The sequence below is a fragment of the Alosa sapidissima genome, chromosome 2 (assembly GCF_018492685.1).
Source record: "Alosa sapidissima isolate fAloSap1 chromosome 2, fAloSap1.pri, whole genome shotgun sequence".
NCBI classification, from domain to species: domain Eukaryota; kingdom Metazoa; phylum Chordata; class Actinopteri; order Clupeiformes; family Clupeidae; genus Alosa; species Alosa sapidissima.
In genome coordinates this window covers 21,477,273-21,500,577 of record NC_055958.1, presented here as the reverse complement: position 1 = coordinate 21,500,577, position 23,305 = coordinate 21,477,273, and the positions used below count along the sequence as shown (strand labels likewise).

At 42.8% G+C, this 23,305-nt stretch overlaps 1 protein-coding gene across 6 annotated transcripts; it reads left to right on the top strand.

The window, feature by feature from the left end:
• The first annotated feature begins 73 nt into the window (after positions 1-73).
• Positions 74-23,003, top strand: traf3ip1 (TNF receptor-associated factor 3 interacting protein 1). Of its 6 annotated transcripts, none has more exons than XM_042079985.1 (17): positions 74-339; positions 2,100-2,168; positions 3,638-3,799; positions 5,040-5,171; positions 9,092-9,487; positions 9,856-9,933; positions 10,464-10,496; positions 10,863-10,886; positions 12,658-12,727; positions 13,425-13,445; positions 13,683-13,758; positions 14,402-14,488; positions 14,766-14,901; positions 15,017-15,053; positions 15,155-15,228; positions 21,125-21,348; positions 21,739-23,003. In XM_042079985.1, the coding sequence occupies exons 1-17, from the start codon at positions 217-219 to the stop codon at positions 21,902-21,904; spliced, it is 1,908 nt and encodes a 635-aa protein (XP_041935919.1). In that variant the 5' UTR covers positions 74-216; the 3' UTR covers positions 21,905-23,003. The 6 variants fall into 6 exon arrangements, with proteins under 6 accessions (XP_041935919.1, XP_041935932.1, XP_041935912.1 ...); XM_042079978.1 differs by having other exon boundaries at positions 75-339; positions 13,680-13,758; XM_042079998.1 differs by lacking the exon at positions 10,464-10,496.
• Positions 23,004-23,305: the final 302 nt, after the last annotated feature.

The following is a 23,305-nucleotide window of genomic DNA, read 5'->3' as shown; positions in this document are numbered from 1 at the left end:
TTATCGTTGTTAGATGTTGCTAGGGACATTCGTAATTCTTGACAACCGTGTACCATTTGCGCATGCGCACATACACAGAACATTGCATTGTGGGATTGAGAAGCGATTGGCATAGCTACAGGAGAGTCCACAGATTTTATGTTTCAAGAGTTTTCTACGACATCGGCAGTAGAAAACAGGAATTTGGTTTGGGAATAGGGCTTTCAAAGTACAGTAATGAACGGGGCAGTGGTCAAAAAGACCCAAGACACCCTGGGAAAGGTGATTAGAAAACCACCTCTCACAGAGAAGCTGCTCAACAAACCGCCGTTTCGTTACCTGCACGACATACTCAGTGAGGTGAGAATACGTTAACTTAGCTAGATAGCTAGCAAGCTAATGATGGTCAGGCAGCTCTTGGCTGTTAATGCTTCTGCTCAAGTTATCTTGACAAGGTAACGTTTGGTTGCCTCGGTAGATCTTTTTGTCTCTACGATTGTGCAAGCTGTCTTGCTCTCTGGCTATTTTGGTTGGTTTTAATTATTTGCGTGTCAGTAGAGAAACTCAAAATGTTAACGTTAATGTTAGTTAACTGGTATCATAGTGAAGCAGTTGGCTAAGTTACCTCAGCGATAAGTAGTTAGCAGTGAGCTTTCGGTAACTTGGCTGTTGCCATGGGCATCCTTGATGACCACATCGGTCATTAAGATGGTGGCTAACGTTAACGTTAGTTGGTAATAAGCGATAACATTACTAACATTAAAATGATGGACAGCCATCAACCCCATTTTTTACAGTATGCATCAACCGTGCGCCTGTAACCTCACCGCATAACGACATGTTATGGAGAGATAACTAGAGATAGTTAAAGTCGGCTACGTTATAAGTTATTATAAATTATGTTAAACCTGTGTAGATTCTAGGAGAGGTTGCAGGTAACGTTAATTTAACGCTAATATTAGGTCGGTTAACGTTAATCTCATATCGGATCACAGATTAGCTGGCTATCGTTAACGTTAGCTAAATTAACTTGCTTTCTCATTAAAGTCCGTACAATTTGCGGAGTGATTGTTTCAATATCGATTCGTGGCGTGCTCTTATTTGTACATTGAATTAGCATAAAGTTTAATTTAATACCTTAATATTTCGTGTTCTCTCTCATAGTCTGTGAGAGAATTCACACAGATTTAGGCACAAGGGAGCTTAGTTACTGTGTAGTTTCTAGGGAGGCATCTGTCCTAGTTAATTTTAATGGCTCTCAAGCTATCATGTGAATTATCGCTAGCTTCTAGCAGCTAGCTGTTCAAGACTGTATGTTGGCGTCTTCTAGTTGCTATGGACTCTTGTCTGCAGAGAGCAAAACGCAAAGAACGCCTAATCCCAGTTGTACGTTACTGTGCAATGAATCAAATCGCTCTCCTTACACCAGGAGAAAGGCATTTATTCGTGATTGATATCTACAACAGCTATAGTGTATAAATAGGTGGTGTAAGCCTCGATAATACAGTGAAGAAATTATAGTTTTAAGTGCTTAAATTGCAAGCAATGTGCATTTTTTCAAATAACACCACCACTGTTATTTTAACAAGGCCTATACACACATTGTATGCATAAAAACGACATCGGAATATTCTTTCTCCAACCTTTATGGACCCCCTTTAAAGTCTCCCAAGGTTGAATTTAACTTGTAATGGAAACCTTGTCTGGTTCAATGTGACACATTCAGATGAGGGTCTCAGGGTTTGAGGCTCAGGTAAGATTAACCAATCAAGCAACTAACTGAAAACAGCAAGACCTTCCTATAATAATCTTTGGAAACGTCCTCTTGCTGCCATTTAGCTCTGTCCTGTATTTTAAGTGCCTTCTCATGTTTGCAAAACTGTGATTTAGGGCTAAACCCCAATACTCCCCTGAGTGCTGGAGTTTACCAGCTACTCATTCTGGTTTTTGAAGTCTCACCTTTCAGTGTTGATGCATGCATAATTTGGGAAGCTATTTCCTCCTGCACAAGAGTCATTGTACTGATAGCTAATTACTTTTATCAGTCAAATAGCAGTGAGCTTACCGTGTTTTACAACATGCAGGTGAACCTACATGATGTTTTTTTCCCTTTGATGCAGGTGATACGGACTACTGGTTTCTTGAAAGGACTGTACATTGAGTCAGAGATGAAGTCAGATAATGTAAAGGTAATCAAACTGTCTATACGTCTAAAGTAACCATGTTGCTGTTCAGGTAGGCCTGACAACAGCATTCTGCCAGCGTGTCAACTGTTGAAGTCTCTGAACTATAACAAGGAGACGCCTCATCTCACGACAGGGATCATAATATGCAGGTCAACATGGAGGTGTGAAGGGCCAGGGCTAGGAGACTACCCCTGCATCATATAGCAGTTGTCCTCAGACCACTATCAACGTGTCGTGTACCCCTGTAGTTCATCAGACTTATCTTGTGTAAGTCAGGGCAGGAAAATGGAAACCTGAGTGGGGCACAAAAAGAGCTGGCTGAGCTCTTAAGCCTTCACACCTGATCCCCTTCCAGATGCCTCATAGAGAGGTGTCCACGGCTTCTATGAATAATGCATTGCCTCTCCACAGCCGTGAGATTTCAGTGCGGTGGTGGTTGTACTACTGTAGAGATCATGAGAGGAGAAAACCAGTGTCCTAACTTACAGCTAAGAAAAACATTTGGTATATAAAAAAAAAGCATAACTCTAAAAAATATACCATAACTCTAACCAGCGGTTTTAGGTCTTGCTTAGATTACTGTATGTTGTTGACAAATTTGAAAGAAATTATTGGTTGCATTTGAACAGCGTAAATTTGTAAATAACAAACTAAAAGCTAAAAGCGGCATAGACAGGGTTCCCACGGGTCATGGAATTTCTGGAATATCATGGAATTTTGTTGTAGCAGTTTAAAACGTACTTGCCAAAATACCTTAATACAAATATTTCCACGCAGAATTGGTTTATATCTGGTTATTAACTTTACTGCTTGCTTGAGTAGCCCAACTTTGTTTATTCAATGCCCATTTATTTATCTCCTGCTCTAAAAAAGTAAAAGATTTTTTAATGCTACGGACTGTTCTGAAATCATTGGTCGGTATATTGTTCCATTCATTATAGTAAGTCATGGAAATTCAGGTTTTTTGTCAGGGAAAAGTCATGGAATTTAAAGCAGATATCTTTGTCACTTCTCAGAAAGGTTATAGTTGTATAACAGACTGTTCTGTAGCCTACTACTTGGATTGTGCGTAGTAATCCTTTGGGAGTGTAAGAGAGAAGTAGCTCTCAGTGGTGAAGAGTGCTTTGGTTACCATGAAACCAGCCAACTGTGTAAAAACAGCTGCTGCTGACAACTGCTGAGAATTGAATGAATTCACTAGAGTCTTGGATACTGCATGATAAAAATATCTTAAAAGAGGATACAACGTCTTGTGTACCTTTTCAAAATGAACAACATATGGTTGTTTCATGCATAAACATTTGCCATGCTCCCTATGGGTCTGATTTTTAATGACAGTTTTGGCTTTGATTTACTGTTGTTGATGTTTTGTTGTATTATTTATGTGTGAACTATGTAATATTCAATATAAGATGTATTAAGGTAGAGAAGTTGTTATGCACAGTGTATTTATCCATTTTTTGATCTTGCAGGAGAAAGATTCCAAAATTGCATTCCTCCAGAAGGCCATAGATGTGGTGATGCTGGTCAGCGGGGAGCCTCTGTCAGTCAAACCAGCGCGCATCGTAGCTGGACACGAGCCTGAAAAGACCAATGAGCTGCTGCAGGCCATTGGCAAGTGCTGCCTCAACAAGGTTTGTCCTCTTAAAGGAAAAATCCGGCTGATTTTTACACGGATCTTGATCGCTGGACGTCTCCGAGTACTGTCGATAGGAAAAATAACGACCAAAATTGGTGCTACCGAACTGCAGCTAATGGCCAGTAGTCACATTGAGCTAAAATGCTAGGTCTGGGAGCATCATCTAAACAGGGCCTCTTAACAGACTCAAAATGTCATTAAAAGGTCTGTACAATATGAACAGAGTCCTTACGTGACGAAATGATGCATTTTCAACTCATTAATTGTGAAGAAACCGTTTAAATTCAGAGTTTGTACTGTCTCATACCTCAGTTTCCATCAGTCGCTTCAAGGAAAGCCCAAGAAAGTCTGTTGTCGAGCTCATGCCGGCTTGCAACGAAAACTTGAAGTTTATTTCCCCTCAAAAATAGGTAATTGAGCACTGTAATGGTTATGACCATATAAGACTATTTAACTACATGGAAACTGTCCAAATGATGCCTAAGCTTGCACGTTACTGAAAGCTAGCTCGCACTGAAGTATCGTGGGAATTCAGTTGTTGCAGGAAAAGGCAAACAGAGTAGTGTGCAGATGTGACAGTTCTAACTTTGAATTTAGACGGTTTCTTCACAGCTCATGAGTAGAAAATGCATCGTTTTGTCACATAAGGACTCTGTTCATATTGTACAGACCTTTTAATGACCTTTTGAGTCTATGAAGAGGCAAAAAAGGCACATTTAGATGATGCTCCCAGACCTAGCATTGTAGCTCAATGGGAGTACTGGCCATTAGCTGCAGCTACTCCAGTTCGGTAGCACCGATTTTGGTCGTTATTTTTCCTAGCGATAGTACTCAGCGGTGTAGCGATCAAGATCCATGTAAAAATCATCCGGATTTCTCCTGTAACTGTATTAGTGACCCATGTTTGGTTTAAAAGACCAGAAACATTAACGCATTTGCCTGGTATTGCTTAAGTGGTATAAAGTATTTAGAAATCAATGATGACAATGGTAGTTTTGTTTTTCATTGGACCCAAGACCTGGAGAGGTCAGACAAAGGTCTAACAGTCAAATCAGGTGACTGGGAGCTCAGTGCTGTCGACATGATATAGACCATGCTAATCGCAGTATCTTATATTATTGTTACATAAAGCAGCTCCTTAGTTGAGTCACATATGCACATAGTCAAAAGGTTACTTATATGGAACAAAAAAGCTTGGTTGCTGGTACTTATACACTGTGTGATTATGTGTTCAGTTAAACAGTGACGAAGCTGTGAAGCGCGTCTTGTCGGGGGAGAAGGTGGATCTCAAAAGCAAACCTTCCTCTTCGTCTAAATCTCAGGACAAGGAAAACCGAGAGGGCCGTGATCGCCATAGAGACAGAGAGGTCAGTCCAAAACAGATGGCTGTTTTTGCTGTGTTGGCTCTTAGTCCAGGCAAAGTGAGGTCTGACCCAAAACTAATTGCAACAGAATTTATTTTCACATTTTTATATTTCAATTGATGATCTAAACACCATAGTAAAAGTCCATGAAAATCCAGTTGGTGGAAATATGTTAAAATGAGGGTTGTTTTATGCATTATCCTTCAGCAAATACTGACAAAACTGTAATTAGAATGTTGTAGAATAAGCATTCTAAAGAATATCTGACCCCATCTAACTTAACATGGAATTTTAGAATATTGCATTGTTGAGGAACATTCTTTTATTTTCAAAGAGTACATTTCTCAGGCTTATTTCAGATTGGTTTGTTGCCAACTGGAAATGGTTGTTGAGTCTTTAAATAGAGCCAGTGTGTTTTTGCATGTAAGTGTTCCACAATGTTAAAGTTGTACAAACACATAGTTTTAACTTAAAAGCATTATTAAGCCTAGGAAAGTGTTTTTGGTGGTCTGATTTAGAGGTCACTGAATCATATACAGTATATCACAAGTATCAGTCCATCATTTTCCAAGACTTATAGTAATTGACCTCTTGCCCGGGGGTTGACTGAGAGACTGTCTGTCCAATCAGAGGGGCCTGTATGATGCCTCTTTACTTTGCACAATTTTGGCTAAAACAGTAATCAGACAGCACAGCATGTTTATGTAAGTGAATGAATGAAGGAAAATTGTAAAGTTAAAGATGGACATGATAATGTCCAAATTCGACAGAAAGGTGCAGATAACTGCAACTAGCCTCCAAAGAGGTGACTATTGTTGTGACGTCTGGCAAAAGGTGCTTGCTATACTAATAAATATAGTTTAAGATTAATAATTAAAATGCATGCCTATGCATGGGTCATGGTTTTACCAAAATCATAGAACAGCCAAAACTATACATATTCTAAAAGCATATGCCCTGTACATGAAATATAGCATTAATCAACTTATGTCCCATCTTCCTCCATACCATGCATAATACATACTCCTCTATTCTGTATAGGCGAATCAAGTGAACAGCTGATACATTTTGGCCTGCACTATTAAGAGAAACAAATTAAACATCATAAACTATATATTTTCTAAAAGCATATAACCTCTAGAAGTGATGTTACACCAATTAGGACATGTCCCATCTTCCTCCATGCAATGCACAATACATTGCCCTCTATTCTGTATAGGCGAATCTAGTGTAAAGTGGACACATTTTAGCCTATACTGTCTATGGAAAACAGATTAAATACCCTAAACTATATATTTTCTGAAAGCATATTACTTGTAGATGAGATATAACACCAGTTAAGACATGTCTCATCTTCCTCCATGCCATGCACAACACATTGCCCTCTATTCTGCATTGGCGAATCTAGTGTACAGTGGATACATTTTGGCATGTACAGTCAAGGGAAAACAAATGAAACACCCTAAACTATATATTTTCTGAAAGCATATACCCTCTAGATGAGACATTACACAATTCAAGACATTTCCCATCTTTCTCCATGCCATGCACAATACATTGCCCTCTATTCTGCAAAGGTGAATCTAGTGTAAAGTGGATACATTTTGGCCTCTAATGTCCAGGGAAAACAGATTCATTTTCTAAAAGCATATGCCCTCTAGATGAGATATAATACCAGTTAAGTATTATCTTCCTCCATGCCTTGGACATGGTACATATTCCTGTTTTGCATTTACTCTGTATTAAAACACATTGATTTTAATATATCGCTGAAAAAGGTAGAGCATTCCAAAATGTTCAATGTTAACATTTAAAATCATATTATTATTTCATTTGACCATCATTTGTCCTCAGATTCACCCCTGTGGGCTGAATAGTAATTGAGATATAGGGCTATATTTGTCTAATATGCATGGTCACTATCAAATAGCTTAGGGGTTTGTCCAGTCCACATTGGGGGTGGTTTTGTTTTCAAAAGTCCGGCACCTGGCGCAAAATGGTGGATCTATATGTTTCTTAATTAGTCATGGGTGTGTTTTGGGCGTAACATCCTTTAAACCAATGAGAGTGATACTGTCATTCTCTTTAACAGCAAGCAGTGCGACTTCAAAAAGCGCATCGGTATTTTGATAGTCAGCGGCGCAGTTGAAGGAATCAGCTTGCACCCGAGACCCTATGGAACAGGTATTCCACTAAACCATGCTTTACTAAAACCAAGCAGAGTATAGCCTATAAACGCATCTGCACTCGTGTATTATTTGAACTCATTGGCAAAGTGAAACTAACTTCTCCGTGGTGTCATAGTCAACGACAAAACAGTTATACACAGTTAATTACTTTCACTATTGACTGACAATAGGTTACCATTGACAAAATAGCCTGAAAAAGGCAACACTTACCCCAATAGTGTTTAAATGACTAAATAAGAAACCTAAGGACATTTATCCTGCAGAGGAGTTGCTTACATCTCGTGACAGTGCGTCTTCAGCTGTGCTCCATATGTGCCTCTCGCCTATTCACTTTTAATTGTCATTAACAATTTGAAAATGATGGTGAATAACTACTCATTGTGAGACGTATTTCCTGATATCTTTATTATAATTATGTTCCCCATTGTAATCATGTAATTTATAATGTTTTTATGGATGTGCGCTGGTGCACGTTCCTGTGGACGAGAAAAGCAGGGTGTAGTTGTGCACCCGCCCATCACTGTTGATAATGCACTCTTAAAATAACATATAAACAACTCGCCATGGATTTCTGACCAGGTATTTCTTGGTCAGTGGCGTAATGCGTTTTAGGTAGTGTAAAACCTTAGGCCACGGCTGCCCCCAAATGACCCCTTTCTGCCCCCAAATGACCCATTTCTCAAGGTCAGATTTTACTAGATTTTTAGTATGTTATTTAGCATGTCTAACAGTACCAGAATCCATAAAAAAACCTTTTGTATCAATTTTTTCTATGTTGAACCCTATATTGACCCGCCTAAAGTTACTCAACTTGCACTGGATCATCTTCCTGAATCTCAATATTATCACAAGTGTGGGCAAAAGTCAGCACCAGTCAGAGGCTACATTCATTGTTTTGCACTTTTATGATGTCATCACATCACCAAAAGTATTGGTTTTACCAAAAATATTTGTCAATATTTTAAACTACAAAAATACATACCTATAAAGTATTTTGATACAAAATACGAAGTCATTTTATTCAACCCAGTCAAATACAAATTATGAATATACAATATATTTTGTATTTGAAATATGGAATACATGTACAATAAATACTGCTCATCCCTGTAGGCATCACTTGTTCTGAGATACCATGTTTGGTTCAGGAGATAGAATGAAGAATATAGGCGTAATTCAGTTATAATGGAACATTTAATAGTTGCCACGGCGATCATTAGGGTTTTTTGATAATGGTTTCATATCTGAAAATGTTCAGGGCTCCAAACTGTACAAGTTCACCAAGTTTCATGCTTATATGAAAGAATTTGACCTAATTTTCACATATCCCCTGTACTATGAAAGTTCAATAAAACTGCCACAGGTGCAGCTTTTCGCCATTGACCTATGCACAAATAATTCCAATTTTGACAATGTTCCACCACTTGGATTTTCATGGACTTTTGGTATGTGATATGGGAAGGTTTCATGAACTGAATACAACAAAAATCATTTCTGTTGCAATTAGTTTTGGGTTGGGTGATTTTTTCTCACAGATTGCCTGGACTATCTGTGATGTTCTTTCCTTGTTCTTCTAGCAGATAAGAGCAGACAAGCTGCTGTCTGTATGTGCTCAGTGGCTCATTCCTAGTGTGTTGCTGCCCTCTGCTGGTGACACACAGGTGTATCTTTTTCTTTTGTGGTCGAGTGCCGTTCTTTACCATTGGTCTTGGCCTCTTGTGTCTGTTTCTCCAGGAGAGGAAGGAGATCAAAGAGAGCAGCCAGAGCAGAGCCCCCAAAGACCCGGACCAGCCCAGAGAGCAGGAGGGCCGGAGGCCGGAGAAGGAGAGACACCGGGAAGGAGAGCGGTCAGAGAAGGGGCGCGAGAGGGACCGGACGAAAGAGCGCGACCGAGACAAGGACAAGAGCCGGGAGCGGGACAAAGACAGGGCGCGAGACAAGGACAAGGAGCGAGAGAGAGAGAGAGACAGAGAGAAGGAGAGAGAGCGAGACAAGGAGCAGGAGCGCGAGGTCAAGGCCAGAGAGCGCGGAGACGTGCCAAAAGAGCGGGAGCGCCGACGAGAGCGGGACAGAGAGCGCGAGCGCCACAAGGACACCGAGGAGAAGGCGAGGGACAGGAGCGAGCGGAAGGTGAGCCACCCTGCTACACAGCACACTGTGGCACCTGTGGGTGCGTTCAAATTGGCAACCATAGACAGACGTTTGCAAACAGTTTTCCATTAGCCTTGAGTTTTCGGGCGAATGTTTGTGACCGATCACAAACAGTCTGAGGAGGTAGTTCTCCGCGAGCATACAGTGGAACTGAACGAGAGTTAGACGAAGGCAACAATACAATTACCGTTACAATGGAATGTTAACACCAAATCGTTCAAAGAAAACATGTTTGCCACCGTTTGCCAAATTTGAACGCACCTCTGCACTCTCCACCTCACTGCTCTCCCCAGCAGTCTGTGCAGATGGTGCTAGTGATTGAGATTGATCTCCCTCCCTGACTCCAGGTGAAGGCAGCAGAGGAGTCCCGACCAAAACCCCATCCTGAGGAACCCAGCAAAACTCGCAAGCCAGCGCCTGAAGAGGTGAGCCCGGTCTCTCTCTCTCTCTCTCTCTCTCTCTCTCTCTCTCTCTCTCTCTCTCTCTCTCTCTCTCTCCTCCATAGTCTTCTCAGGCATCATGCTCTTTTTTGTACTCACGTCACAGGACTAAGGGTTCTGTTAGAGAACTCTATCTGTCTACATCCTAGTCATGTGCTGCTAGCACATAGGCTACTGTCATTTGTAAGCATAAATAGTGGTAAACACAGCTGTTTCAGGTGCACAGACTGCATTGTATCCTGCACGGCACCAGAAAAACTCTTAATATTGTTCCTGCAGGTGTTTGTATTTGCATAGAGCATCGAAGGGAGGAATTGGACTCTAATGGTTTTTAAGTTTAGTGGATGTTAGAGAGAACTGACATTGGTTTATACTTCAGTGCTGTGTATGTTAAGTCTTAACAGACTGTCATTTGGTGATGATATTGAATTTTAGTGGAACACACCCAGCCTCTGTCAGAGAGGTTTGATTTTGTGTTACTATGAGAATTAACATTTGCCTCTTGCTTCTGTCAGAGCTCACAAATGCCAGAGTCAGAATCAGAAGAGGTACCCGTCTTACTCTCTTTCATTTACGCTGAAGGCTTCCGCTGAATCTCTCAATGTGCTGATGACCTTACGCACCCTTTAGATCTTTTCTGATGCAGTAGCTGATAGTTAATAGTGAAACTTAGTGTGTTATATTAGGTCTAGTTTCTCTGTGTTTGAGTGGTGGTGCTCTTGTAGAACCCATCCGGATAGTGTGCTGTAAGCTTGAATCTTGCCAGCATGGGAATCCTAAGCAGCTTCTGGGCCTTATTTGGCTTGTGTTGTGGAGCAGTGCCTTTCGCTGTAGAATATTTTTGTAGTCCGACTCCCAGGTGGAGCAATGCATGATAACAATGTGTTTGTGCATGTGCTTTTGTTTTCACATAGCCAACAGAGGTCTCTGAAAACCAGGTAATTACAAATGCGTAGATTCAGTTCTGTGTCATTAGGAAATGTGTTAGTGTAGCCTAGCGTCTGTGCCATTACACCATTGCAGCAGTATGAGGCTATATCCACACTATGTCAGATAGTTTTCTATCCGACATATTTTTGTTAAGATTCGCCCTCCCACCCACATTCGACCATCGTGTCCGCATCTCCGTAGTGGAGCAGTTTGGATCCGCTAGATCATTTTGTGCCGCAGCCGTAACGGGTGAACGTGGACGTTGTGTCAGAAAAACGTATTTAAATGCCTAAGTTGATTTTGTTGTTGGATGTTCTTTATGCCAGTGTTTCCCAAACTTTTTTTCTGGGGACCCACTTTTTAAAAATGACAGACCATCGCGACCCATTTCACTTCAGAGCAACCACCAATATTGTGTTAGGCCACAGGTTCTCAAACTTTTCGATGCTGTTAATGTTTGTGCAAAAATGCTGATTCATGTCCCTTGCATTTTGCAACTGCGAGGTCCATGGCAGGCGCCCCACAGAAATCTTTCATTTTGCGAGTGAGCTGTCCACGCTGTCCCCTCTGCGACGTGTTCGCCCCCCAGTTTCAGAGCTATTCTAAATGCTAAATTGCACAGAGGGCCGTGACTAGTTAACAAACTAGATCCTAAAATAAAACTGTTAGCTTTCCTGGCTAAATGGTATAAGTTAGGCCTATTACACAACATACATTGTGCTGGCGACCCAAATAAAATCTCCTGCGACCCACCTGTGGGTCGCGACCCAGTCTTTGGGAACCAATGCTTTATGCAATGACTAACATAAAAAAAACTCATGTGGCTGTGGATATGTAAACAAGCGCCTACAATGTTAAAAGAGTGGAAGCAATAACTTCTGAATTATCCTACAGATTATAATACTATGCAATAGCCTAGCTGACCGGAGTACAGTGTAGTCTAGCTGCTGCCACAGCTCTGCACGGTCCAACTGCAAAATCCAAACGGAAGTCGCAGCATGCTCACCGAAAACACATTTGTGCAAACTATCTGTTTAAAAAGATATAGGCTAGCCTATAAACAATGAGACTAAACGTACATGAATCCATACATAGCCTATCCTTGAAATTTCTGAGAATCTAACATAATTATTATTGTTCGTTCGTCGTTCATCGACAAAGCTTCTGGCATTATAATGGGAATTCTTATAAGGGGATTTTCAATAAGCAGAATAACTCATTTGATTTTCCAGAAGCAGAATAACCCATTTGATTTTCAATAAGCAGAACAACTCCATTTGATTTTCCAGAAGCAGAATAGCTCATTTGATTTTCCTGAAGCAGAATAACTCATTTGTTTTCCAGAAGCAGAATAGCTTATTTGATTTTCCAGAAGCAGAATAACTCATTTGAATGCAGATTTTAAATGCTGCATGGCCATTGTTGATCTGACCTAGCAACAGTAACAGGGATGCGGGTCTTGACAAAGGATAAACAGCTGAGCGATTTGCATATCAATTGATTAATGTGGACGCACCTCGTATCTACTCCCAAACTGATGCAGTGTTTATGGACGCGGCACGGATTTGATCCAAAAATCTGTGTCAAAACTGATTCGGAGTAGTGTGGATATAGCCTGAGAGGGCAGAGGGCTTGTTTGAGAGCCCACCCTATTTGCTTTGGTTAGACAATGGCCCATTCCTCTGATTTGAAGACAAACACTTTATAATAAACAAGGCTGAGACATTGATGTTGACATTGATGTCAGGACTTGATTTCTGTTTTTGTACTCATTTCCAGAGCCCCGCCAGGATACCAAGGCCATCATCAGCCAAAGGACAGAGACGCTGGCCCAAAGCAGGAGGTCCAGGTGAGATGGGCTTTGGACTGGAGGTGTAGATTTCCCAGTTACACTTTACTTGACAGTATCGACATAAGAGTGACATGACACTGTCATGAACGTATCATGAACGTATCATAAACAAGTCATAAACGTTTATGACATAACGCTTCTGTTATTAAGTGTCATTCGTTTTTTGTCATAACAAGTTAGGGTTAGGATTAGGGTTAGGGTGTCACTCTTTTGTCAATACTGTCAAGTAAAGTGTTACCGATTTCCCTTTAGGACAAATCCGCTAGAAGCAACCTCTATTTATGGTGGACATTTCCGATGGGGACCAAAATGACTTTAGTTGAAGTTTTCATTTTTTTTTGTAAGACTAGAATATGCATTAACAACTATATTATCTTTGTGTAAACACGAATGGTATAAAGACTGTTTTGCAGGCAGTGCATTATCTTTCTATTATTCAGCCATTATCCACCATCTTGCGAGGAGTAAATCCATACAAGTCAATTAGCAAACTGCCCTCCTTTTGTGTCCATTTGCAGTGTTTTGCACTGCATTCAGTACTCTCCTCACAAGATGGCGATAAATGCCATGGTTTTTAGTTTTGAGAGTCAATACTAACAATGCATACACATCAGTACAAAGGGAGTCACTGGTAGCTGTTATTTGCTCAAAAACTAAATGCTCAACTAAAGCTGAAATTCTCTTTCATTTTCAGATGAGTCAGACAGTGAAGGAGGTATGGATTTGTTCCTTTTACTGTTTTCTCCCTGCATTTCACCATATGTTTTAACCCTCATACAGTAGTTTTAAACCTTTTGTGTTTCTCATCTATGCAGTTTTCACTTTTAAGAGGCAATAGCGTAGCCTGTATGTATGTATGTATGTATGTATGTATGTATGTATGTATGTATGTATGTACATGTCTAAACTCTACTCCCTCTTCCTCTTTTGTGCTTGCTCTGGCTTTCAGAAGCTCCTGCAGCCGAGAGGCCAGTGCCGTTAGAGAATGGAGACACAACAGATGCTGGACCTCCTCACGCTGCGCACAGGTCAGCTCTCCCTCTCTCTGTGTATTTGGGATGATCACGCTCTCTCTTTGCCTCTGGCCCTCTCTCAGCAGCTCTGGGTCCCATTTTCAAGTGTATGTCCATAGGGCCGTCATATCAGGGAATGGGAGCATGGCGTAGTGTTGCTAAACCATTGTTAACGACCCTAAACTGTGCTGACTATTTAACTGTGGCAGTTTTGGACAATTTCATCTCAAGGCAAATAAACAATAGGAAATTGGGAGAGAGGTTTAATGTTGTTCTTTTAAGCCTGGATTTTGAGGCAAACCTTACAAAACAGAAACAACTTTAATCACATCTTTAATCACAATATTCCCATAGTTTTTAGGGAGGACACTATTTTGTGTGTGTACAGCACCATTGTGAAATGTTCATTACTTGACAATGACACTGACAAACTGTCATATTTAAATCCTTTCTCTAATGAACCACAGAGCCCCTACAAACAGCTCAAAACAAATTATCAACTCAAATCCCACATGGGATCACTCATTCATTTTGCTTTATGGGGATAATAAACATGTTTTTTCAAGTTCCCCAAATAGACTCCCTTGCTGGGCTATTGCTGATTTCATGAAATGTGTGGAAATGAGAGTTTGCCAAATGAGCATTTGTTTTTGGTCAGGAGAATACCTCGGCCCAACAGTGCCCGGCCTGCACCGCCCCGAGTGAAGAGGCAAGAGAGCTACACTGAAGTGCCCCCTGCTGAGAGGTGAGCTTTTAACCAGCACACTCCCCCACTGCTCACATTCAGATCATTTGCTATTGACAGTGGCCATGTCTAATTGTGTTGAGAACAGCGTCTTTGTGTTGAAAGCACTTAAACCTGATGAGATTGACTATGTGAGATATGCGTGTGTGGGAGATGTGGGGTGGGGTGGGGTGGGAGATGTGGGATGTGAGATATGCGTGTGTGGGAGATGTGGGGTGGGAGATGTGGGGTGGGGTGGGAGATGTGAGTTTGTGTTGTCTGATTTGTGTGGGCTCAGACTGGGCAGTGCCAAGGCGGCGCCCGGTGTGATCATGGAGGGGAAGAAGCTGTCTGAGGATGAGGACGAGGATGACGAACAGTTTGTTGTGGAAGAAGCAGCTCCTGTCCCATCTGACGTGTCTGATATGCCTGTAGTGAGTGGCCTCTCACCTTTTGTCTCCGAAAATAACATTTTTGGTTTGTACTTCAAATAATATTGTCTATGTGGCATTCCAATCCAGTGGTTTGTACTTTTATCTTACTCTCTAGGAGGCTTCTGTTGAGCTTCAGGGTGATGAAAATCATGGTGAGAGATCATCTTATCTTTCTGTTGTCCTTCATCTGTCATTATGTGATACCTATACAAAATACCTGTATGTTGCTATAATAATAATTTATTTTTTCAAGGCGGTCTTGTGAAGAAGATCCTGGAAACAAAGAAAGACTTTGAAACTACTCCATCATCTCCAAAGTCAAATCAGGCAAGTTCTGAGTTGTTCGTGACTTCTGGCTTTATAAGGGACTTCCACTAAGGGGCACTGTACTGCCAGTTAGAAGTGGCTTGGTTTTTGCAGAAGCATTTCACCTTAGTGACTGAGTGACTGCGTGCTCATGGAACAGAAATGCCATCAACAAGTGCAACAGTGTTTATTTCTGGCAGTACAATACCTCAGGGATGTTTTCTGTTGTGTTTGAATTCATGCAGCTGGGAAAAAAAATTTGCTTAGTCTGCCGTCTATTAGCTAAAGAAAGCAGTATTGGAAATGGAGCGGAGAAGTGTAATTGTGGTCCCTGGAAATGTTGCACTGTTCAGTGGAGCTAGAGACATCAAACCAGCACAAGCGGAACCCCCACAGATCACACAGTTGAGATAGTTCTCAAATTTTTGAACATTCACATATGCAGAGCTGAACAATTGTGGTTTGTTTGTGTATCCAAGCTGCGGTTTTATTTCAGGGCTTTTACATTTGAACACCACCCCCACAACTCCGTTATTCCCCACGAATTGTCACGCCTCCAGTGAAGTGAACAAAAAAACGTTTCCATGGAGGGAGCAGGGGACAGCTTTCTTTCCTTGAGAACTAATTAGTTTGTGCCTTTTGGTGGGAGCTTTCTGTCATGTTATTTTTGTAGTGATGTAGAGAGTTGTCACTGTAGAACTTACACTTACTGAACTGAAACTGAAACAAAAAACGTACACTAAAAGAGTGTAATCCCCATTTGTCCAGACCGTGCCATTTAGTCATTTGGAATGATCAATAAAAATCCTTCCCAGAGCAAACAGCTCTTCAGGGAGACTATGTTTCAGGGTCCCATCAAGACACCAGCAGGCAGTAAATATGGCTTACTGCTAGAGGTTGGAATTACTACAGAGGTGACTATGTTACTGTCGTTAAATTTGAAATGTTACACATAATGTACTGGGATTCTCTGTAGCTTCATAAATTTATTCTTAACTCTGACTTCCTTTCTAAGTTCTCCTGAGACTGAAAGTGAGAGAAGACAAAGTCTTGTACCATATTATGGACAGAGTTAGCACAGTAGACTTTTGTACCAAAATAAAATAAAAATCATCATAATAGTTAAGACCGCTATATCAATTTGATATCATGGCAAAGAATAGTGCTATCATACACTATATTGTTTTTTTTCCTCCCACCCCTGCTACCATATTGTGTCAATAAGTTTATTTTCCACATTCCACGTTCTATTGCAGATTTCTACATGTCAGAGTTTGGAGTTTTTGGAGAAGTGGACTCCTATCAGAGCCTCTCTACTCCGTCAGCTGCTTCTTTAGCACTGTCGACTGTTTGTTGACCAGAGCCTGCCCCCACTGTCAATATTTTGATAGTGATTCAGTTTTGAAGGCCTCTTGTCCGTGGGCTGGTGCGTTTGGCCTTGCACGGGTGGTCCGCCCCGCTGTGGCTTGCGCCTCTTTCCCAGCTGTCCGTCAGCAGGACTGGCCCTGATGGATGCTGTGTTTGGTCGTGCCACTCAAGCAGAAAGGGCCCGACTCCAAAACCTCCAGCCACATGCGCTTCGACAGGGCAGCATGACTTAATGAGGAGGAACGAGCTTCCTCCCTCTCTCTCTCTCTCTCTCTCTCTCCCCCTTTCTCTCTCTCCTTCCCCCTTCCCCATATCCCCAATCTTTTCTCTGGCCCTCCAGCTTGGCCACTCTCTCTGCTGGTCTCTGCTGCCCCTCTCTCCTGCATGCAGAGACTGCTGGCATCCCCCCCCCCCCCCCCCCCCCCCGCCTCCAAGCCCCAGTCCACGCAGCACCCTTGATCCTTGCGCTCTTTGTTTCAAAATAATCAGCCTGGATTTTCTCCCATTCCCAAATAATCAAATTAGATTTCCCCAGTCGGACGGCTGGAACCTGAGCACCCTGCGGCAGGGGGCCACCCCTAATTGGCCTAATGTGGCCTCATCAGTCCCATGGATTCCTGGGGCCGCTATTACACAGGCATGCCATGGGGCGCTGCGTGCCGCTGCGCTGTGCGGTCCAGAGGGGGTGAGCAGCACGTTTGCGTGGCCCCTGTCCTCTGCCTGCCTCCTCTGAGGTGCACGCTCGAGCTGAGTCAGCTGTGCACAGGCCAGTAATCGCTTCCTTCCTGCCATGAAAGGGCCGCGAGGACCAGACTAGGGCTGCTCACTCTCCTGTAATCATGCCAGGCCATCAAGGGTTAAAGCGAATCTTGTGCCTTCTTGGACAAGTTTCTCTTAAATTACACTTATTATTATTATTATTATTATTATTGTTAGTTATTTCAATACTTGTTTCAGGGTGTATCAAGGCAAGGCATTCCAGGCAGAAACACTGTGACTTGTCTCGCCTTACACTCTTGTGAAGGTCTCTAAATTCCACTCTTTCTCACTGCGAGCTTGTGATTTCAGCAAGTGATGGATATTGCACTGTACCACCTTGAAACACCTTAGGTTGGAGAAAGTGTTGGCTTTTAACAGGCCAGGAGCAGTTTAAAGACATACCATCTCTCAGCACTGAGGGTGCGACTGAAGAATTTGCTGTATATTTTGCTCCTGACCTCCCGGGGTGACCCCCACCCCAGAACACGTGTATATTATTATAAGATACTTCTCGCGGGCGGCCTTTTCATTTAGACAGGAACGGGGCCCTCTCAGCAGCTGCGTTTGCATAAGATCCCTTTTCTTCCCTCCTTTCTTCCACGCTCTCTTTTCTCCCTCCTGCTCTCTCTTTTCTTTCTTTTTTTACACCGTCAAATTAGCCTTGATGAAGCTTTGCGATGTATAAATAAGCGACGTGGCATACAAATGGATGGCTGTTGAGTGAGAGAGCCGTGCAGGAGAAAGACCAGAAGACTGGCGCTGGAGCTCCACAGAAAGGACAGGAAAATAAATAGTCATCTCCCCTCAGGCCTGGCTCTTCGTAAACATCCACCTTTTTTTGGTGGAAAAAGAAGTAAGGGAAATGACTCTCCTTGCATTCCAGAAACCGTATTAGCCTCTCGGAGTGGATTTAGAATTGTAACTCTGGCAAAACAGCGGAACGGTGCACTGGCCCGGTGCAGGTGATGTCTGTTTAGCTGACCGGACGCTGAATGCGGCGCTCGTGTTCTGGAGCTCCATGCTCTGCACGCGATGGGTCTGGTGTCCGTGAGCTTCGTAGTCCCTTGTTTTTTTCCCCCTCAGAGTGACTTCATAGTGCAGCAAAGACCCCTGTGGCGTCTGTGTTGTCTCTGGGGTGATTCTTTGGGAACTGTGGGGGTCAGGGCATGTGACCTGCGCAGTGATCCCAGCGGGGAATGCGTGACCCTGGCATCCTGTGTGCAGGGCTCCCTCTTCCCTCCGCTGCACCTCTGCTATTTTTATGATGTGGCTGAACATGGCTCTTTGGAGGAGGGGAGGCCCCTGGACAGTGCTCAATTAATCTTCTCCTCACACGCACCCGGCCCAGGAGCCCACACAGGGCTGCTCCTCTGGAGCTCCGGGAGAAGGACAGAGGGAGCAGCCCCTCCCTCGCCCAGGGGCCAGAGTCCGCGTGCCCGCCCTGGCCAGAGGGCACAAGGCCCAAGGATGTGTCCAGTCACGGTCACCCAGACGCATAAATGGTGAGAGGCGTCTATATGAATGGCTTTGTGAGGAGACAACGGTCATCTCCAATGGTTACTTACCAGTAAGTGTAAACAATGAACAGGTTCGGCTGAGCGACTCTGGCCCAAGCATATGCAGAAGACCACCTTGAATGTCTGAAAAATTACTTAAAAGTTGACTTAAGTGGCGGATTACAGTCTGAATGACGGAGAATGTTACAGAGAGTGCCTGTGACATTAAAACTACAGGGGCTTGGAGAATGTTGCTTTAATTTATTATACCCAAGAGAGCTAATACAAATGCCTGCAACAGGTCTCATGCAGGAAGGCTCATTTTTCTTGTCATAAGAATCTTTGGGTAACTTTGTGCTCCTCTTTCTTCATCAGCACTCCATAAATCAGCTGCTCTCTTTTTAGACTTATTTTGCATGCATGCGTGCCTTTTCCCATTAAGCAAATTAGCCTTGGGGTGGAGGGGCTGGGCTGTCTATAATGAGTAATGAGCTCATAATACCTGAGGGCTTCAGAGCTTTTGCCTGCTACACGTCTTGAATCTTTGACAACTTAAGGCTACTTTGACTGACTAGCTATAGCTACTCCACTTCCTTAAGCCCTTCTTCTAGAACCTTCTAACCTTTAGTGCCAGGCTCTTTGTTAGCCACCTGCCACAGCGAGGTCATTTCCAGTCCCCTCTCTCCGCAGCCAGACGCTTCAGTCCCTTTCTGAGGTAATGGAAAAACCTTACTTCAGACACCATTTGAAAATGTGTATATGTGTGTTTTTTTCTCTCTTTTTGATTGGGGAGAGGGGGGAAATGGGGGAGTGAGCTTATTTTGTTCAACCTAACCAGGCACCCCCCCCCCCACCACCACCACCACCACCCCACACTGAGACAAAGAGCACAGAGGTTTCCTTATCCTCTTCGGCCTCTATTTTTTAAAACATTTGTGTGTGTGTGTGTGTGTCGTGGAGCGGTGGAGGGTGGCAAGCAGACCGAATCCTGTCTGGCCTCCATGCTCTGTGGACAGTGGACTGAATGTGCCGGCTCATATTTATGTAGCCGGGGTGTTTAGAGGGCTGGGAACGCCACCCACATTGCCGACCACCATTAGACATTTTAGGCCCCCCCCCCCCCCCCCCCACCTCTGGGCTGCTGAGGAGTGGGTTGCAAGGTTAAGGGGGAAAAATAGGTCTGCCTCATTTTACCAGATCTCTGTTGCTAGCTTCCTGTAGGAAGGCAAGGTAAGGAGTTTCATTGTCCTTGCTGTGCATATAATTGCAAAAGCTGTTAGATATCATATAGTAATAGTGTAACTCTTATCTTGTTTCACAAACAGTGATAACTACAAAGTTACTTATGAAGTTTGGAATATGGGGAATGATGCTGGCTGGGATTGGCCCCCAGGTCTACTGTTTCACTTGATACAAGCTGTGTGCAGACAGGAAGTCACTGGTTAGTTTGTATTGTCATGTAGTTGAGGTTTGAGTTGCCCACCCCACCAAAGGAGGTGTTGCTGTTTGCAGGCCGAATGACACAAATTGGCTCAGGAGTTCAACTTGAAAGAGGGTAAAAGTGTAGTAGTTGTTACCAAATACTGTTGTAAAATAACTTCACTGCCATAGCCTGTTACTAAAATAAACAGAGTCTGGTCTTGTAGGGCTTGTGTGCTAGTGCAGGGCAGTGCTAGTGAGAGTGAGGCCTGTTTGGCCTTGTGCCATAGCCAGCCTGTGGCCCCAGCTGAGTAAACATCCACGGGCCCAGTGTGCCAGGGGGAGACTCTCCCGTCATAGTCCCAGGCAGTGGGGTGACTAGGGCAGAGCAGGACCCCCCTCCCCAGCCACATACCATACAGAGGAGGCCTTCACAAAAACCAGTCACTCACATCATGGGATCCCCATTCCCACAAGGGTTTGATCTTTATATACACTTCTAGGTTTGTATAATTCCTGTCTTGAAATCCTAAACATTTTTTAGCCTTGAAATTCTAGACCGCTAAATACAGACGTACCCCTGCATCCCCGGACCTTTCTTCTTCCCTGCCGTTTTGTTTAACTTGACTAATGTATCATTGGTTGAGGATAGAATTCCTTAACCTCATTTATGTAATTTAGTTATGTGCTTCTCGCTCGCTGGCTCGCTCTCAGTGGGGCTTGAGAAGTATGCTGGTCCTCTGTTTGTGTGAGATGTGCCAAACAGCCCAAGGCCTTGTCTGTAAGTGTATCCCTGTGTCTCCACTCTTCCTCATCCCTTTCTCGTGTGTGTGTGTGTGTGTGTGTGTGTGTGTGTGTGTGTGTGTGTGTGGTAGGAGCGGACGCTGGTGTCCGAGGCGGCGAGGCGGAAGGAGCGGGAGCTGGTGGCGCGGGAGATCGAGCGGCTGCGCTCGTCTATCCAGACTGTGTGCCGGAGCGCCCTGCCGCTGGGCAAGATCATGGACTACATCCAGGAGGACATGGACGCCATGCAGAACGAGCTCCAGGTCTGGCGCCGCGAGAACAAGGAGCATGCCCAGGCACTGCTGCAGGAGCAGAAGTGAGTGTCTTTCTCTCTCTCACACGCACACGCGCACACACACGCACTGGCAGGTGTGCTTGGGCGCTGGTATGGAGGCTTTGAAGGGGACATATTCTAGTGTCGTGGCCTCAGTACATTCAACTGACGTCTTTGAGACTGTGATAAAATACCTCATGTCAATCATGTCTGATAGAAAAACAAATGATTCTCATACGAAAAGACAAAAAGAAAACTTGCAGACTCATGTGTTACCCATTTAATAAAAAGCTGTCATAAGGTATTGTTTCAGTGTGTTTGCCATCATATTCAGTCTTAGTGGGATTTAATGGGAATGCATGAGCATGAATTAGATTGCCATGAGTGTGGGTGTTGTCTAGACTGCAGTGTGCTCATCTTGTTTCCTGCCAGGATCACGGACAGTGCTGTGGAACCGCTGAAGGCTGAGCTGTCCGAACTGGAGCAGCTAATCCGGGACCAGCAGGACAAAATCTGTGCCGTCAAGTCCAATATCCTCAGGAACGAGGAGAAGATCCAGAAGATGGTGTTGAGCATCAACTTCTCCTCACAGACGTGAGACGAGCAAATAAACAGAAAGAACAGTAATAACAAAAGGAAAAGAACAGAAAAAAATGCACTGAACCCCACTAGGTGTCTCTCTTAATTTAGCATTGCCCATGTCCTTTGTTGTGATGGCCATGTCAGAATTGCACTTTTTCAGTGAGCACCATGGTTGTGCTGCAGACCATCGTTGTCTCACTGTCTATTGAGATGCCTTCCGTGAGGGACAGAGTCCCTCCAGCTCTGTGGCTGTGATGGTGAATAGACATAGAAAGACACACCGGCACTGTGTACAGATAGCCTCTCCTGGTACATTTCACATCCATTTGCACACTTTATTAAAAACGAAAACCCTAACTGAATTAATATCTATATGTTGTTGTATATCAAGATATTAATATACAACAGACCACACAGGGTCGCCTGACCATTCCGTTCACCTCTTAGATTTCTCCTCAAAGCTCATGATATAGCAATATACATGTGCTGTAAAGCGCAGACATGCCAAAACCAGTAAATACACTAATGCTCTCCAGTAGAGCACCATTGCACTTTGATATAACCCACTTCCTGGATGGTTACGAGTGAGCATAATATAGTTATAAGGGGAAACTAAGAATTGACATGATCTAAAAAATGATTTGTCTGGAGCACATTAATTGTAGTAGTTTTGTGAACTTAAGTCCACCACCAGTCCATTTCAGTTTTGAGGATATAAAACTTGTTTCCCATTCTGCACAGCTTTGATGTCGTCTTGTAGTGATTTTGATTCTGAATCCGCTGAAGGCTTTTTGTACTTTTTTGCAAAAGAAAACCAACCCATCCCACCCCCTCCCCCTAGTGGACAAACTGTGTTCTATTTTTGTATACATCTAAATTACTTAAAAGAATATAAAAATGAAACAAAGCAATATTCTATTTCAATTTTAGGATCAATAAAGGTGAGTTTAGCTGATCTTGCATTTATAGTCTGTCATGGTTCATTGTCCATATTCTAGAACCATTCAATTCATACATCAGAGACAGCTTCACATCCTAAACTAAGATACACCCATAAGCTCTTTCTGCAATTTCATCGTATTTTACAATATCAGGTGAATGTAGTCTAAACCATTTCATGTCAGTATTATACCTTTAAAGCAAATTAAAATATTTAATATTAAGTCAACTCCAATATATTAGTAGTAGTAAGAAGGATAAACATTTTAATGCCTATATTTTATAAAGAGGACCATCCACACTGTAAACTCTTGTACCATATTTCTCATTTTCCCTATTTGTTGTACATTATGTATATTTTGTTTGTATCATAGTTCACAAACAACTTTACTTTTTTGTAGTGGAGTGAAATAAAATGGTTTTGTTTCAATAATACAGCATAAAATGTTTTCTTTTTTTAGTTTCCCTTTTTCTTGAG

Excerpts from the sequence above, each read along its gene's own strand:
- traf3ip1 (XM_042079978.1), top strand. The coding sequence starts at position 217 with ATGAACGGGGCAGTGGTCAAAAAGACCCAAGACACCCTGGGAAAGGTG. Across the intron at positions 9,934-10,463 it reads GCAAGCCAGCGCCTGAAGAG|AGCTCACAAATGCCAGAGTC; the intron begins GTGAGCCCGGTC and ends TGCTTCTGTCAG. Across the intron at positions 14,489-14,765 it reads GAAGTGCCCCCTGCTGAGAG|ACTGGGCAGTGCCAAGGCGG; the intron begins GTGAGCTTTTAA and ends GTGTGGGCTCAG.